This window comes from Tyto alba, unplaced genomic scaffold, assembly GCF_018691265.1.
Source record: "Tyto alba isolate M040663 unplaced genomic scaffold, T.alba_DEE_v4.0 Super-Scaffold_20000042, whole genome shotgun sequence".
NCBI lineage: Eukaryota > Metazoa > Chordata > Aves > Strigiformes > Tytonidae > Tyto > Tyto alba.
Window position 1 is genome coordinate 12,737,276 of NW_024881293.1, and position 18,242 is coordinate 12,755,517.

At 49.1% G+C, this 18,242-nt stretch overlaps 1 protein-coding gene across 30 annotated transcripts in view; it reads left to right on the forward strand.

Moving 5' to 3' along the window:
- Positions 1-18,242, forward strand: part of PTPRS (protein tyrosine phosphatase receptor type S) — a 163,345-nt gene that overhangs the window by 56,452 nt on the left and 88,651 nt on the right. For 28 of the 30 annotated variants that reach the window (XM_032994662.2, XM_042794896.1, XM_042794895.1 and 25 more), the window contains one exon: positions 6,717-6,883. In XM_032994662.2, coding sequence (XP_032850553.1) covers positions 6,796-6,883 — 88 coding nt within the window. In that variant the 5' untranslated portion in view covers positions 6,717-6,795. Of the gene's footprint in view, positions 1-6,412; positions 6,432-6,713; positions 6,884-18,242 lie in introns of those variants that run through there. The other 2 variants (XM_032994664.2, XM_032994688.2) reach the window with 2 other exon arrangements.

An 18,242-nucleotide genomic window follows, 5' to 3' on the forward strand; every position in this document is an offset into this window, starting at 1 on the left:
GAGGGGAAGGGGACGGGGCAGAGGGGACCGAGGTCCTGGCTCAGATTCTTCCCTGCCCTTGTGCACCCCGGAGGAGAGCACAGCTCCTGCCCTGTGTGCGGAGGCAGAGGAGAAGCCACGTCTCCAGCCCAGCTCTGCGCTGGGCCCCGGGCGGATGGCTGCTCGTGGGATTTGTGGTTGCTCCAGCGTTGCCATGCCCTCGCTGGCGATGCCGTGGTGCTGCCACCGGCGCGGGCTTTTTGCTCTGCAACAGGGGTGACCCTTCGGGGTCCTCCCTGCATAGCATGGGTGGGCTTGGGTTGAACAGGGGTGGAACTCAGCCAGGGGAGCTGGGCTTCCTCCTCCTCCTTTTCCTCCTCCTCTTCCTTCTCCTCCTCCTCCTCGTTCCCTCGCCACTGGTTGCCTCTGGCTGCGGCGATGTCTCCTCTGCCCCTGTCCATGCTGCGCTGTACCTGCTGAATGCTTCCCGGCCGCCGCAGATACATCACTGCTTGTCAGAGCTGTCACTGCGGGGGAACACGGGGAGGGGGGTGGAATTAATTTCTCCTGACAATTCGGAGCTCTCCTGGCTCATTTCTCCTGCAGTGACCACGGCTTAATCCTTGCCGTGCCATCGTGCTCCTGGACAGGGAGTAGCATCTCTTGCAACACCCGCAGTGCTACACCCTAAAATCCTCCTCGTGGCTATTGCTTGGGCACAGTGCTGGGCACTTTGAATGCACGGGAGCACCAGAAATGCCCCAGGAAGAAAGAAAAAGAGAGTGTGTATGTGTGTGTGCGTGCAAACACAGCAAGAGGCAGTATGACTTCATGCCCAGAGCCCTGTCTTAGTGTGCAGTTTCTTCTGGTTTCCCACATTGTAAAAAGGGATAATACTGTCATATTAAAGCACTTGGTGATCCAGGGATGAAAAGCAGCGTATAGGACCGAGACAGTCCTGATCAAAGCTCTTTTTTCTCCATCTGTGTTTGTTTCCCAATGGAAGATAATACTTTGCCTCTTTCTTGTAAATATTTTTTTTAAGATCTAAGTAACTCCCTGATAGATAAACAGTCATGCTTAGCTCTGAAGGATCTCTACTGGCAGCTCTAATTGTGTTTGCCAAGACCATGGCCTGTGTTTTGAAGTGGGTTGGGGAGTTGCATTTGGGCATAGAAGAACTGCGTCCGGCAGCTTCAGAGGGGAAGGGACTTCCCCTGACTTGGAAATACTCCGACACCTCATTTTTTGGGTAGGATCATGTGTCTTTTGAGAGTAATCCTTCCTGCACAGCCCGTGGAGCTGGGCACTTAAAGCTACCAGTTAGTCTTGAGGTAAGCTTTGGTGGGGGACAGGGGTTGTATTTGGTTTATTAAGGTGGAGTGAAGCGCTGCGGGGAAGGTGGGTCCTGTGGGAGACAGGAGCTCACCAGTCCCACGTACCCCAGCAGAGACTGGTCCTCTGAGCAGCAACAGGCTCCCAGGTCTCCAGGGTGTCTATGCTGAGATGAAGTGGCCCAGAGGAAAAGTCATTTTGGGGGCTTTGCTGGCCTGGTGAGTGTGATTCAGCAGGCGCAGGGAGGTCTGCAGAGGGTTAGGAATCTCCCTGTTGTGGGGGAAGGATGTGCACAGTTCTGGCACTGGGTCTCACTGGGACTCTTACCATTTTGCTCTAGTGGCTGGTAGGTTTGTTTTGTTTTTTCTCTGCCCTCCCCTGAGCTAACCCTGTAAGCAGCAGCAACAGTGCTGTTGTGTGCAGTCCCAGCTCTCTGGGTGAGCTTCCTCAGGGGCTCTCTGTCTAACCAAGATTTGAGGTTGAGTGGCTGCTTTTCAAGCAGAAGCATCAGCAGCATCTCCCTCTCTGCCCCAACACTGGCTTTCAAGTGCCTGATAGGGAACTACCATGGCTGCAGTTTCTTCCCCTCTATTAAATAGGGCTGAGCTGGTCGGCACGTTAGTGGGTAGGGAGGGGGAAATGAGTGTCAGAAACACATACGTTGAAGCTCATGTCTTCATGCTGTGTTTCCCCAGGAAAAGAGTCTAATACTTGCCAGTGAAGCAGCCTGAGTGTGGAGGCACAGGCCACGGCGCCTTCCAGGGACAGCATTGCACGGTGGCATCTCCTCGCTGCCAGCACCCAGGGGAAGGTCCCATGGTGGGGTCCTGGGCCAGGTCCAAGCAGACAGCTGCCCACGTTGCACGAGCCACCAGCACCCCCGTCCCAGCCCTGGTGGGGTCGGGTTTGCTGAGGGCAGGGTGTTAGATAGGAGCAAGGTAGAAATGTGGGGTGGCAAATTTAAATTTCATCTCTCTCCTCCCCAGGGGAGGTGACAAATGAGCTAGTGGTTGTGCTAAAAGCTTTTCTTTCTTTCTTAAAGAGGTTGCTGGGAGGAAATGAAGTGACCCACTGACCTTTGTTAATACACAGCACAAACTAAGCCAGTGCTGCTGGAAGGAAAAGAGACCTCAATGCAGCCCTCTGCCTGCAAGGTGTTTGCTTCGATTGATATGTCTAATGGGAGTAATTCTCCCACAGCAGCTACTGAAAATGAAGATGTTTAATCATCTGCTAGATTGGTGTGGAACTTTTTGGAGAGAATTTCTTTAAAATTGCTCTTCTCCTTTTCACATGTAGGTGAAACAAAAGAGAAGCCCAAATACTCTTTTGGTGAAATTACTCAAGTTGCTATATTCTAGTGAATCTAAAACGAAGGCATGATCCCTCCATCTTGGATTTCTTTTTAAATGCAGAGCAGACACGTTAATCACTGGCTCCACGGGGCCTAAGAAAAAGTAACATATGGCAAAATACCTGCATACCTCTGACCCATCCCAGCATCTGCAACTGTGCAGACACTTGTTTTTAGCAGCATTTCCCCCAGGCTCCCCCTTTAAGCAGTGGGGACCAAGCTAGCTGAACTGGTCTGTAGATAAAACCCTTTCCTCCTGTATCCCCTCGGATACCCAAAGTAGCTTAAGGGAGTTAGGTGTCCAGCACCCTCTGAAATGGGAGTTGCTGGGAGGAAAATCTTCAAAAGCATCTTAGCGGCTTAGGTTAAGTCCCTTTGACTCTCAATAGAACTTAAGCTCTTAAGAAATGTAGGTGCTTCTGAGCATTTTACCCTTTGTGCCTAGCACCCTTGGGTCCCCGGAGGTCCCTCGCTCGGTACTGGCTGGAGGAGGCACAGTGGGAAGCTGCTTCTTTCAAGCACTTCTCAATTTTATTATTTTTAATAATACTCTTCAAGATCGTGTGCTTAGCGCTTATAAGATGCATGCATGTACATACTTAGAGCTAGAGATCAGGCAGTGCACAAGAATGAATGCCTTACAGGAGCTCTTTTACTGTAAGAATTAATCTTATTCCTGAAATGTGACCGTATCTAGCACAAATCTGACCCCACTGGGGGCCATGGCTTCACTTAATTGCATTCTTTAGCAAGGATTGAGGTCTATTAGGTGGTTTGCTTGTGTTGCAGGAGATCCTGTGCCAGAGAATTTAGTGAGGGCTTGCAGGTCTGTGGAGTGGCGCAGGAAAACTGCCATTATGTTTACTTGTGTGGTGCCAGGAGCTTGGCTGGGTGCTCGGCAGACAGGCAGGAGGAGTGATGCAAACCTGCTTCAAAGAACATAGACAAGGTAAGCTGTGCACATGCAGAGGAGGAAGGAGGATGGGTGACGAAACACTTGTGATTTGAGCATTAATCAAAGCAATTCCCACTTGGATTCAGCACTGCCGGGAGGGCAGGAGAGTCTTGTTGCACGGTAGCTGGGTTTTCAAATGTTGCGTGTTCTGCATTGTAGGCAGGAATCATGCAGTGGGTAAGAGCATTTCCAGTCTCCCTCTTGCTAGGGTGCTGCCAAGAAAACAGAGCAAACTCCTGTCCCAGTCGCTCTTTGATACCTGCGGGGGAACCAGGTGGGTGCCCATCTTGCTGTCCTGACAATCCCGTATCCAGGGGGAGACAGCCAGTGACGTACCTGCTCTGAAGGATGAGTTGCTGGATTGAAGTTGACATGTCCTAATATCTCTGCCAGCACTTTCTGTCTCCATCAAGGGCTCGGAAAGCACATTAGCACCGGAGCGGAAGTGTCACCCTCTGGCATCTCCTCTAATCTTGAAGCTGTTGCTATGTCCCCTTTACCAGACCCTCTCTATCGGAGCCCATTATATGGCATGAAAAGCCACACTAGATGTGGGACAAAACCGTCTCTGTTGGAGCCCATTATATGGCATGAAAAGCTGTGCTAGATGTGGGAGAGCGGAGCTGCCAGGCTCCTCTCTTCGGAGGAGGCGGAACATTTCCCTGACGTGCCGACATTGGGCTCCATCACCGCGGGGACTTTGAGGGGCAGCAGCCTCTGGGCTGCTCTGAGCTGTGGAAGGTCGCTGGTGCCGCGTTTGCAGAGCAGCCAAGGCTCAAGGAAATGTTTTGTGGCGTTTACTGGAACTGGGAGGGGGAGGGGGTGATATTGCTCTGATAAAAACAAGAGTTTCTGAAATGCTGGCTGAGCTAGCCCTGAGGGTTTTTTTTTAATATAGAGAATTAAAATGGTTGGGATGCTCGCTTTCGCCGACTACTGCCCTCTCCCCCTCCAGCCTCGCTGGTGGGAACTAGGAGCTGCATGACTGAAGCGGGGAGAAGGGAGAGCCAGCGAACAGCAACTCGGTTCCATTTGTTGTGCTGGCATTGATACCACATCCCCAGTTTAATTAACAGTTACCATCGCAGCTATTCATAATGTTCCCGGTCTCTGCTTGCCTCTGACAACAAAAGAAACCCCAGCGTGTTTTTCCGCGCCCTGGAACCCTGCGAACCCTGCGTTAAGTCTGGCTGGAGCCTCTGTATGTTTCTCTAAGTGTGTCTAGAACAAACATTTGAAGAGATTCCCAGTGGTAAAAACCAGATTTTTTTCTCTTTTTTTTGTGAGAGTATCGGTATTTATGCTCAGTTTTCACCAGCCAGCACTGAAGCACGATGGATCTAGACTTGCACAGAGCACACAGCAGAGGCTTTGTAATCCTCAAAGTGCAAGTCCAAAGCTTCTCTCTGAAAAGTTGCTCTTTAGGGCTGAGTACATATGGGGACTTCTTGTTTATCCTGGCTTTCCTTTAATTCTGTACAGTTCAGCCTTGGAGAGTTAATGGGACAGAAAAAGATTAAAATGCCCCTTCACACTGCCTGTCCCAATGGTCTCATACCCTGATGATGTATATCAGAGAGCTTAAGCAACCTCACTATCCCCTTAGTCCTTTAAAGCCTTTGATCACTGTACAATATCTCCTACCTGGCTTTTCTCCAAAAGGTGTTAAACCCCGGTTTTGATTTTTAATTGGGGTAACTGATAGCAGGAAGGTATCTGTACAGATCTGAGTGCATCCTTCACAGGACTCAGGCCCATTATTATGGTGCTCAGAGTCTGTCTGATGGAGGAACCTCTTAGCTGCCGACCATGTGAGGAGGTTGTGGCTGCAGTTTTCACTCTATTTTCAGCCCTTCTGGGGCAAAGCTCACCTCTACCACTGAAGGAAGTGTTTACCAGTATTGACACACAGGACTGCGGTAGTTGCTGAGAATACAGCTCCCTTAATGCCATTCCAGCTTTGCAAAGGGATAGGGATAAAGCTGTGAGCAGGCAGCTCCGTTTGGAGCCAGGAGTTGTCTCCATGGAAATGTGCCGGCAGGGCAAGGGGAGCAGGCTGTTGCAGCCCTGCTAATACGCTGGTGCTGTCCTGCAGCCACGTCCGGGGCAAAAGCGGTCGGGAGAAAATCTCTCCTGCATCCTTTGGAGGTTGTGTTCGCTTGCTGTGCCTTTTGGTCTGTCAAGATCAACTCTTGTACCCCCTGCTCTGGGTTTTGTCTCTTCCAGTTTTGTATTGGTTCAGTAACATGGTTCCTCTGTGTGTTGCGGTTGGGGAAACTGAGGCAGCGAGCAGGGTAGGGACTTTCAGACACGTAGAATAGCTGCTGTATTCCCAGCCGTGGTAAGAAGCCTGGGAGACTCGCCAGCATGCATTTGCCTTGCAAGCGGGGCTCGGGGACACCTACACTGATTCCAGGGCTGAGGTTCAGGCTTGCTGTGGTGGGGTGAATGCTGCACAACACAGAGCCTGCCTGGGCAGGAAAGAAATCCTCCCCCAACTGCACAGATCCTCAGCAAACAAAAGGGGATACAGAGGAAACATCTTCTGCTTCATCTTCCCTCTTGTGTGGGATTTTTTAATTTCTTCCCTGGGTTTTTCACGTGTGAGGTTTCAGTTTTTCTTTGCCCGCCCTGCGCTTTTGTTGAAAAATTGCCCTTTAAGAGGGTCCCTGGGCCCTGTCGGGTCAGATCCCTTCACACCTCATTGCTCGTGTGCTGCTCGGCCAGCGCTGCCTTTCTCCCATGCTGGGGAGGGGAGAGGAGCCGACGGGTGTTATTCTCTTCCTTGCGCCCCTTCCCTCTCTTCGTGTGAGTGCGTGCACGGCAATTCGCCGTTGCCTGCCAAGGCGGGGAGGCCGGAGCAGGCTGGCCTCGTGCCCCCACCGCTCTGCTTGGCCATGGAGCTGGCCGAGCCCTCCGTGGAACCGAGGCCAAGGGCTGCCTGGCCTCCCCGCAGGGACCGTGCACAGCAATCGCTTTCTCAGGACCCTGCTGCCTCTCCGGGCTCTGTTTGGCTGCCCTCTCCCCCTGCGACGTCGGCTGCCCTCCTTCCTCTCTCTAAGTGCTCTCCCCTTCACCTTTGTGCATCCGCAGGTGCTGACAACGCTGGGGAGACGCTGTGTGTCCTGCTGACCCGGAGCCTTCCCGGCTGGGGCTGAAGGCCTTTGAGAGGATGAGGATCCTTCCCAGCCCTGGGATGTCTTCGCTGGTCTCGCTCGTGAACCTCCTCTCCGTGCTGCTGATAGGCTGCGTAGCTGAAAGTAAGTGACTCTGCTGTTCCCCTGCTCCTTTTTTTCACCCATACTTCACCTTCCCTGGAGGAAGGACAGCAGGAGCAGGCTTTAGTGCTTAGAGCCAGCAAAGTATTCCCCTCTTCTTTTTAGTATTAAAGAAGTGCTCATTACGTGATCATGCGTTGATTTTCCAACATCTTTAGCTTTCCAGCAGTACCTCCTGTTGTTCCCAGTCCCAGATTAGAGGGACATAGGACAAAGCAGCCAGGTCCTTGCAGCCTGCTTTGAATCTCGGGTTGCCCCTAAGACTTCAAAGATCTGGAGAGAAGGGAAAGGAACTGCCTGACAGCTCTTGCTGGAGCCTTCCTCCCCCTTCTCCCGGCCCCATCTCCACCCAGCTCGCCCATATTGTCCTCTCCTGCTCTTGCTTTTCAGGCATCTGTCAGAGACTAGTGACCGTTGTCATGTTACTTGCTGGGGCTGGATTCAAAACAGCATCTGAAGAAAGAGTATTATGTTTCTCCTTCCCCTGAGTGAACCAGTTCCAGTTTAACATGGTTTTTATCTTAGCTGCCTTTCAATTCTTGCTTTAAAAAATGAAAAGGGGAAGAAAAAAAAAAAAAGTTAAAATCTTCAGCAACTTGAATGTAATGTTCCTTCGACATGAAGGCTGATCACTTGGGATCAGTGGGGAATAGACTCTTCCAAGCTTATTGAATTATGACCTTTTTTTTTTTCCTCCTCAGCAAAGCTGCTTGAAGCTGGTGAGAGGGCTGCTCTGGTCAGCATAGCCCTTGACAGCTTTTAACGTAATCGCTTCGTTATCAGGGTTTATTAAGATGACGCAGTCCCCAGGGATTGAATGGATCCTCAGCCTTTTGTTGCTGGGAGACTTTTTGAACAGTGCTTTCTCTCTTCTCTGCAGTAGGCGAGTGAGGATATATTTGCCCTTGCCTCGGTCCTGAGTTTTGTTCAGTTCATGCTTAGCCCCTCTTTGCAGGGAGAAACGTTCATGTGCAGAAAGATAATGTTTCCTTTTGTTCTTTTTCATTTAATAAGCCCAGGAAGTGAGCTGTGCTCTGGAAGGTTCACTATAGGGCCACTTTTTTGGTGTGTAGTTGGGGGCCAGTCTGTACCTCAGATGGTACCGCTGCTGTTCATAAAGTCATACTCGAGCTTCAGTTTGAGCTGCCTGTCTTGAGTAGCAGGAGCAGTGCAGTCTTTGGCAGTAAGGAGCCTGGCACGAGCCTTTTGCCCAAGTATTTATCCAGGATCCTACTTGGATATTGCAGCCCATGCTCTTTGAGGTTCCTTGAGCCCCCAGGGTAGGTGGTTAAAGCTAGCTGCTGTTCCCCCTGGGCTCAGGGTGGCCTTGTTGGCTTGTGAAGGTGGGTACTGGTGGGAGGTGGGCTGCTCTACCTGCATTGGCTCCTGCAAAAGCTGCAGACTGTGAGCAGAAATCTCCATTCCTGGCCCTTTGTGCAATAGAGTCAGGAGTGGAGGGGATGCTTAGAGTGGAAAATCCAGTGTCAGGGCTCCAGGGTCCCAATCTTGCCACTGGTTTCCTGTAACACTCCTGGCCAAATCCCTTTGTCATCTTGTTTTTAAAGCAAGCAGGTGCAAATGTTCATGTGTGTGCAAGTGCCCCTCTGTATGAGTAGAGTCCTGATTCATCTACCGTGATGTCTGAGTGCCTGTGAAAAGTGGGGTCCTTATTTCTTTTAAGTGTACACCAAGCCCTGTGTGCTCGCTGCTGGGAGTGGGCACTCTGCAGAATCAAGGCTGTGCGACTTCAGTTTTTCTGTGGTCTTGGTTTTCCTGGGAAGGAACGAGCATCTTGTCTGTCCCTGTCTTCTGTGGAACAAGATTTGCTCAGAGATTCCAGCAGAACTGGGAGATCCCACAATGCTGTCTGACTGCTACGAAGCACTTTTGGTGGAAATGTGCCCTCAGGAAGGGCTGATGCTGATCAGACACAGAAGGTGTCAGTTGTGTGGCCCAAGGCCTGCTGAAATCTGTCACTGCTCAGACACCTTGTTGCTAGCAGCCAAGTTTCTCTCTCCTGTAGTTCTGCAGTGTCCTTGGATCCTGAACTGTGAGGTTTTGTGCTTTTTACCTCTTGCTGCCCACAGATGTACGTACAGGAACTTTGCATGTTGCAGGACTTGGTGGCTGAGGTGAGGCTGTTCTTACCCGCTTGATGTGCAGGTCAGGTTGGACCAGGCATTGTCTTTTCTCCTAACCTGTAGAGCATGTCAGCGTCTCCCTGACCGGTCTGCCCTTGGGGATGCTCCCTGTTAATGTGCCAGTTGTTTGAATTGCTCTGCAACTGTTGCTGCCTACCTGGTGACGATGAGTTGATCGCTCCTGATTTTGGAGGGGCTGCTGAATTCTGTCTGGAGAGGCCTGGCCTGTGCCAGCCCAGTCAGTAGCATCGGAGCTGGTTTGCAGTGCTCCCCACTGAGGCGTGCAAACAGCAAACAGCTTTGTCTGTCACAACTGCGGAGACTGCGTGAGGAGCTGTCACTCTGTTCTGACAATGCCCTCTCCCATCAGATGGCCCTGGGCTCTGTCGCACTGCCTCTCACGTAATCCCTTGGCTGGCTTCCATTTGGCGGGCGCTTGCCACGATGCTGACCCCGATTTCCTGCCCTAATTCACCGGAGGGGCTGCCAAGGCCTTGTAGCCCCCAGGGCGAGCGATGCCGGGCAGTGCCGGGGTGCTGCCCCTGCCGCGGTGGGAAGCCCACGTGGCAGGTAGGAAACCCCTGGGACGCTGGCTCTTGGAGGGCAGCACCGTCCCGCCTTGGCAGAGGAATGGCTCCCCTTGCAGCGAAGCGTGGGGCTGAAAGCTTGAACTTGCCTCCTCTTCCAGTGCAGCGCTGGAGGAGCTGCGGCCTCTGCAATCAAAGGACCATTAAAATACTTCCCTTGTTTCCTAGGCTAATTGATCTCAGTCAGTGATTTAAATCTTTCTGTGGCAGGAACATTCTATTTAAAGGAAACTGCCATTTAAATTAAAAAACCAAAGCACCACACTGCTTTCTGCCTGCTGTTCTTCCTTGTGAAGCTGAAGAGGATAATAATTGAAAGGTATAAAGCAGACCTGCTTCTTCTCTTTTTCTTCAGTTGCATATGGACACTTCCTTTGTTTCTTCTGTGTGGTCAAGGGCAGCCACAGAACTGGAAATAGCTAACTCCATGATTATTTTCCTTGGCCTCCCATTAAACGGAACGTATTATCATTTTGTTAAGGATTCAGCTGGTTGTACGAGTAACATTAATCGGCATTACTGCGCTGAGTCAGGGGAGGCCTTCCCCAAGAGCTGTGTCCTGATGTGCTGCACAGCCAGAGAGGCAGGTCTTGTGCCCCTTAGAGCTGATAGAAAACCAGACAGCACAGACAGATGAGGTCTGGATATGGGTCCGGGGAGGGGACTAGTTTCCCAAATTGCTGACGTACCTGGGCACAGAACCAAGCCTTGCCGTTTCCCAGTCACGCACCCAGCCCGAGTCGTAAAATCTCTGTAGCGAGAACCTTAAACCATCTCATTTTGTGCGGACACAAAGTCAGTCTCATCTCGCTGGCTGTAGCCGGGCCCGATGTTTTGCTGCCCGTGCTGTGCAGAGCGCAGCTGCGTTGGACTGGGGCTCAGGGCAGTGGTCAGGTACTCCTGCCCTCCTGCGCTACCCGGAGGAATAACGTGCCCACTCTAAGTGCTCCTCAGTTGCAGATAAAAAGCCACTTACTGTATAGAAATGTGGTAATTTTTATAACTGAAATCAGCATGCTCACTGTTTTCAAGTGGATTTTTCCCATTGATTAAACCTTTGCGTTTTACAATAGCGCTTTGCTAATTGGCACTTTGCATACACAGAAGGCTGGCGTGTGGCTTTCTCCGCCCCAGCAAAGATTTAATAGCAGATGCAGTAGCGAACATTACTTATTACTTAAGTTTCCTTCCTTTTATAAATCAAGTTATAGAACTCTTACTAGCACACTCTAAAGTATTACCATAAATAATTAAATCTAAATTGCAGTTGACAAAATAAAAGAATAAAGCCCCTTTTATGATGCATTACCCTGGCTTTCTTCCCTTTTAATTGCTCTTGCTCCATCGTTAATTTGCAGAACACAGCAATTCACGCCGGGCACATGTGTGTGGGGGGCTCTTGCACTGCATGAGCTGCCGTGCATCCGTGGAGGCTGGCAGCAGATGGCAGCAAGGGTTGCACCACGCGTGCAGGGCTTGCGGAGAACATGGAAAACATGTGCGGTGGGTTGGGAGAGGAGCTCGTGTAGGTCCGTGTTTGGGCTGACAAAGTGGCGCTGCAGTTTGGGAGCCGGTGCAATTAAAAAAAGGTGTGTGGAACGTGCATGCTCCGTGCCGCAGGGTGTAGGAGCTGGTGGCTGGCTGCACGGCTTGTCTCGCTGAGATCCAGATCACAGCGACTTACAGGTGTAGCTGGCTCCTCTCCTCCGAGTGGTCCCTGCCAGGCTCTTATCCACAGAGGATTAGCCTCTGCAGCAGAGCTCACAGCTTTTAGCTCTGGAGGTCCTAGCTTTGATCTGTTGTTGGCCAAGACAGCAGTTGTCAGATAAGATGGTAGTAAAAATCAAGGAGGCTCCATCTTAGGACATGATAGACATATTAAGGCAACATCAGTCAGAAGTGAATCTTCTCCCACTGTGGGAGAAAGCTGCTCCATTTATAAGTGTTTGAGACTGATTTGTGACAATGCAGCAGCACTGTCCTGAGGGAAGGAAGATGTTGAAATGTGGTGAGGCTGAATTGCCCCACAAGCAATTCAGGTACAGGACCGTGTACCTGCTGGGGGGCGAGGAGCTGGGCAGATGCTGCAGAAAGGTTTTTTCCCCCTGGTGCGTGTGGGGGCTGGAGGGGCAGCAGAAATTAATGTGGGGACATATAGGAGGTTGTGTGGTCGGTTGGTAGGTGGTGGAGGTTGTACTTGGTGTTGCACATTGTTCCTTCAGTGAGGAGAGTCTAACGGTGTGCAAGAGGAGGAAGCATCTGAATTTCATCCTCCCAGAAGGCAGAGATCCCTGCATCCCTCCCCCGGATCCACTCGCTGCTTGTGTTCACCAGGCACCAGTTGCCTTTGTATGCAAAGAGACTCCTTGCTGTCCTTGTTTCTGGATTGCCCTTTCCTTTTCTGCCTTCTCTGTCTGCCAGCTGCGATCCAGCCTGCAGTTGCTGTGGGTTCTGGACTAGTTGTCCCACTCAAGGACACTGAATTAAGCTTCTGTGTCACCTTGTTTAAGTGCCGGATTAAATTAAACCTTGCCTGCCTGGATCAAGTGACGTATCTCTTTTTTTTTTTTTTTTTTTTTTTTTTTTTTTTCCCCTTTTTTTTTGGTCTTTAAGATAACTCATATTGGGAAATTTGTGTCTTCTATAGGAAGGAAATAAATCATCTTTTGAAAGAGCTTCCTTAGAGGCAGGGGGAGTTGTCACCTCCTAGGTCTCAGCTGTGCCCCACACTAGGAATGCCTATTAGATTAATCTCTGCTGAGGAGCACCTGGGGACAGCAGCAGCCACGGGTGTTTGAAACCCAGTCATGGGTGTCTCCTGGTGAAGGATCTTTTCCCAACCAGAGGTTCTTGCTGCTCAGCTTCATTAGATGGCTAAATTAGGGGAAAAGAGCATCTGTTTGTTGTGTAAACAAGGGGCTTGTGTGAAAATGTCATCGACGCAGTATTTGTGATAGAGAAAATGTATGTCTTTGCCCTACCTCAATGCCAAAACTAGGGCTTTTGCTCTGTGTCAGGCTTTACCAGGAAGCCAATACTTATTTCTTTGTGACTTTCCCCTTGGGTGTCCTTTTCACTCAGTTCTTGCACATACTGCCAGGAAGGACAGGATCTTTCTGGTTTCTCACCAAGACTCTGGGTCACATCAGCTTTTCATCTTTCTGGCAAGCTCTGTGTGGTTGTGTCTTTTCAAGACCAACTAGATACGAATCTCCTGGGTCACTAAAGGGAAACTGTGAGGGTATTCCCACCCTTTTTGTGGCCTGGCAAGCCCAATATTATTCTTAGAAGGCAAGCAGAGTGTTTTTCAAGGACGCCGACCAGAGGAATGTCGTTCTTCAGCGTGCGTGGGATGGAATCTGGGCTTGAATTGGCCTGTGAGACACAATCTCCGAAGAACAGTTTATTTACTCTGTGCCACTCTTCCCCTCCAGTCAAGGATGTTCTCTTGCAATGTAATTGGTCCCAGTTCCCACCTTAGAAAGCTGTGATCTTCCCTGCACTGCAGCTGCCTTCAATTTTTTGGGGTTGTTAAAGTTCATTAAAATAGTCACGTTTTGTGCCATCTGCTGCATGTGATGGAGCTAACCATCATACGGGCTGTGAACTGGGTACTGGAACAGGAGTCGGGACCATCCTCGCTCTGTAACTGCACCTTCTGAGCCCTCCTTTTGCTTGTCTAGATCTGCTTTTTTGAGCAAAGACTTCTCTTGCCATGTTGTTGTCCGGTGTAATTAGTCTCAGTCTTGGTTTGGGGTTCTCATACTGCAAACACTAAATAGTCATGTTACGGTTTGGCAGAGGAGCTGCCTGTTCAGTCCAAGGGCACAGCAGATAACAGCGTGACTATGGAAGAGATCACAGCTAACCTAGACCTGAAGATTGCCAGGAGAGAGCATTATAAATATATTTTGGACGTCGACTGCTAAGACTTTGAAAATGGATATTGCAGTGAATGATTAAACAGTTGACATGAAGGAGTATGGATTGACCTGTTTTCACAGTATCATTGTGTAGAGAATTTTTAGCATGTCCCATCTTGCTTGTTGCAGACATGAAACATTACTGTTTCGTAAGAGCTTGGTTAAAACCAATACTACTACTTTCATTTGTAATGCACAGAATCATTTCTGTTTCCTTTTGAGGCCAAGAGGAAAAGCAAAGCTTTAAAAAAGAAAAAAAAATAAATAGAAGGAGCTGCAACTGGTTTAGCATTCTACAAAGTTTCTCTGAGTCCTCCATACCTTTAATTGACTCAAGAGCATAAAATTGAGAAGGGGAGAGAGTGAGAGTGTGTGGAGTGGCGCGAGCGATTTGAATAATTTATTGTCCTTTGAAGTTGCAAGAGAAATTTCAGCTGCCTTGGGGAGTAATTTCTCCCCATTCTGAAAGGGTTTCTCCTTATTTTAAAGTCATTCAGAGGATGATAGTTTTGCATTTTCTGCATAATTAACGAGTGTAACTTCCCCCCACACTCTCACACAACCCAGAAGAGTGGTGGGGTGATGAAACTTGGTGGTTTTTGTAATTAATAAAATCAAATTAATTTGGCCATGTCCTCTTCCTCTCTCACCTCTGTTAGAACTCATGGATTTATTCATAAATTAGTCTGAGCATACTGTTAAGAGTGCCGACACTTACAAATCTTTAGCCTGGACTTTGATTTGTTTGAATTAATTTCTAAAAAGACAGTGTAGGTTTTTTTTTTCAGCTGAGCTATTAAAGATCACCTTGAGACTGTGATTACCCAGTGAGACAGGAAGATCCTTCAGCTCTTGTTTTTGTCTGTCTGCGTGAGTGGGATCTGTTTGGCTTTGAGGGCTTTCTCTGTGTGTTGGGTTTGGTTTTTTCTTTATGAATGCTAGGGTACTCTCTTTCCTTGTAAGACCTGCTAATTGTGGTTAATTCCCAAAGCTGCCACTTGAGGGACTGTCTTCACCCTAAAGGGGAAAGCATCCTCTGCCCTGGTGCCTGGAGGGGCTGCTTTTACAGCCTTCTGATAAGAAGCCATCCCTTGCATCTCTTGGCAGATGTCAAACACGAACAGAAAACTGTCCTATTAGAAAAAAATAAATCTCACTTTTCTCAATCGCCTTCTTTGATAGAAGAATTTAAAGGGTCCTTGCTGCTGCTTTTCCATGTTTCCATTTATCTCTCGCTCATGTGTTGCACTTTTTCTGTCTCACTGAATCTCTAATTATCCCAAAGCTGAATTTGTTAGGTTCTCACTGCTGTCAGTTCTCAGCACTGTTGTTGGATTCTCCCTCTTTCATTTTTTTGTGTTGATGTGCCCACTGCAAATCTGAGTTATGAGTATTTTGGTTCAGAGACAGAAATTGTAAGGACTCATGTGGTAGGAGTCAAAGATCGTGATTGTTAAAAGTTGTATTCATCCATTAGTCATGGCTTTATTAGCTTTGGGTTTATTGTTTTCAAGATTTCCCATCTTGAACTCCCTTGACATCCCAGTCCCGATACTGATAAGCACTACAAGCTGACAATACAGTGTTAAGACACAGGATGAGGTGTTTCAAGCTTCTGTACCCAACATCTCCTTTTATTCCATGGAATATGTGGGCTGAAGTCTATTACCAGAGGCCAGATAGGAATGACGTAACTAGCTCTTGAAAATACCAAAAATCCCGTGCTCTAGGAATCGTACCTTCTCTTTTTTCTGTGGGCCAGGAGACTTCCTCTCTTGCCTGAAAGGAAGAAGCAGACAGCAGCTAAGTGGAAGTGGAAGTAATATAGCTTTTATTTACAGGAGTAAAAGAGCAGCGTTTCATCAGGCAGTATTTTATTTATCTGGTGTGCCTTTCATCCCCAAATGATCCCCACGTGCATGTATTAGCTAGCAAATCTTGATTGGGATTATTCATCTACTGTAGTGCTGCAGCCCCTTCTGAGCTGGCAGTGCAAGGCAGGAGACCTAGCTATGTGTTTACATTTTGCAAGAGTCTTTGTTTTATCACTAAACCAAGGCTCAGAACTGATCTCCCAGATCACATCCTCGGGGCTTCTAGCACTCTGATTTCTCTGAAAGACCATGAGATGCAGAAGCTTGTAGCAGTTTGTTTTCCCCATTGCTGCTGACTCTGCTGTCACTTTTCAGTGGCTCAGGACCTCCGCTGGGCTGTATTAAGATGGCATGGCCTCCTGGGAGTTGGGATCCTTGTTCATTCAGCTTTGTCTCCTTTCAGGCTCGTCCCATAGGAGGTGGTTTTTCATGTTCTGATATCTCCTATAGACTGATTCTTTAGTGACTCAAACAGAGCAGTGGAAGTTGAGTAAAGAGCCAAGTCCTTTCTAGCTGTGTCTTTTCTAGGTAGGGGGTGAACCGAGCTTCTCCAGGATGCCAATATCGATGACACAGCTGGAGTAGAAGCTGTCTTAGCAACATGGCAAGGGGAGGGAGAGCTCCGTGCCTTCAGCTTCTGATGCAAACAATCTGGGATTGCTGTCATGACATTGATGGACAAGGGCCCCTCATGAAATTGCCAGGATAGCTCCTTGGGTTTCTTGCTCTTGCTCTGCTCTGGGTTATTATGCCTTGTTATAGGACTTGTGGACAAATACGGAATGAGATGTTGTTACAGTTGATTGAAAGCACTTGTGTACCCCCAGGGTCCTGGCCTGCCACGTTGCTGAGGCTGCGTGTGCTCCTGTGCTTGCTGGCCCTTCAGCAGCCGATCCCGGGGCTGCCATCCTACATGACAGCATTGCTTGTCTGCTTCAGCTCTTGCTGGTCACAAGGAACAACTTTCTTCCTGGTACTGTGTTGTAGTGCCAGAAGGTGAATGAGAGTCCTGGGCAGAGGTCCATCTGCATTACCACCTACTTGCTCCTCAGTTTGATTTGTACCGAGGAGGAGAGGTGGAACTGCCCTATACTGGGTGCAGACAGTAAGCAGAGAGAAAAGCGGTTAGTACAGCTGAAGTGCTCTCCATCTGAATTGGTTAGAGAAGGAGGTGGGGAAACTGAGGCACGGGAAGACGATATTTGTGGAGTGGGGCCACAGAATGCGTTGAAAAGCAAATGCAGTCATGTATCTTCTATATCCCATTTCCTCATACAGATACTCCGTACGTTGCTAAACGCTGCCTCTTTTCCATCCTTTCTTGCCTTATGTGCAGAGTCCTGTTCTGATGCTGGGCTGCCTGCCACGTTTGCTGTCCTTTACTGCCAGAATACAGATCTGTTAACCCCCTATTTCTCATTCGTTAAACTGAAGGCCACATGATACTTCAGGCTTCCACCATGCCACAGCTCTCACAGGGTAGGTTGTTTCTGGTGTGCACACACCGTGTGGCGTGAGGCACCAGATATCAGTTTTCCTGTGTTAGGGATGGAGGGAAGAATAAGGTCCCTAATACCATCCCACACCTTGTAGAACAGGGACAGCTCTCTGTCCTGTCCTGTAGAACAGTTTGCATCCTGTATATGCGTATCATTACAATGTGCCCTATACATTTGCAGAAATCACAGTTGGAGGACTTATTTCCTTGTCTATATCAGGGTGCTCATCACTGCAGCTGGGACTGGTCTGCAGCAGTGACAAACACCCTTGGTGCTATGGAGGGGGGTAGCACCTTTCCATACATATGGATGTACGATGGTAGCCTGGAGAAGTCCTGCCAAAACTGGATGACTTCATACTAGCTGCAGTACCCATGCAATAAAGCATGGTCCCATCCCTGAAAACTAGCAGTTTAAATAGACCAGAAGGAAGGATTATGCTTCCCCTCCAGCAGGCAGCATAACGTGGTTTTTCTCACCTTGAGTGTCAGAACTAGGAATAGATCTTTGGTAGCCTCAATCTCATCCTGCCTCCACTGCTGCAGGCTGGTACCTCCTCTTCCAAAGGGTCTGTATCTGAGTGCATTGCAAATAGGAGCCTGAAGGCTGCATGGATGTGCCAGATCCCCAAAATTACAAGCCTCATGGCAAGAACAGCTTGGCATGGTGCTAGTCATGAAGGGGCTGCTGCTTCATCCTGGCTGAGGAGAAAGATGGGAGCTGGCAGCACAGGCAGGCATCAGAAAGGAGTGGGTGTTGGGGTTGTTGGGCAGCCAGTGTATTAAAGGTATATGAAATGAGTTCTTGATCTTTCTCAACCATTTTCTGCTTATGTTAAATCCTGTGCTGGGTTGCATCCTTCACTGCTGTCCTTCCTTCCCTGGGGACTTGCAAGAAAAGAGAGGGGGTAATCTTTCAAGTGACATTCCCCAGTGTCAAACAGGGGAAAAGCCTGCGTTCACCTGTATATAGTCCTGCTTTTCCGAGTCAGGTAAGGGCTTTGGTGGATCAGCATCAGGGGAATAGCAAGGTGGAAGTATTTCACTTCTAAAAAAATGTCCTCTATCTTTTTTTACCCTCCTTTCCCCAACCTTGCCAGTCCCATCTCCCTGAAGGGAGCCAAGAGCTGCTGACAGTAAGAGGAAGTCTCTGTCTGAAGTCTATAATTATCCTGTCTACCTTCCCAGAAAAGGCCAGTTGGGGAGCGAGCGTGCTTCTGTTTCATGGACCAGCCCTGCGTTCTACTGCCTCCCCAATTACTGCTTAATGGACTTTTTATGATGATAAGACGACTGGGTTGGGGAGAAGTTATTGACG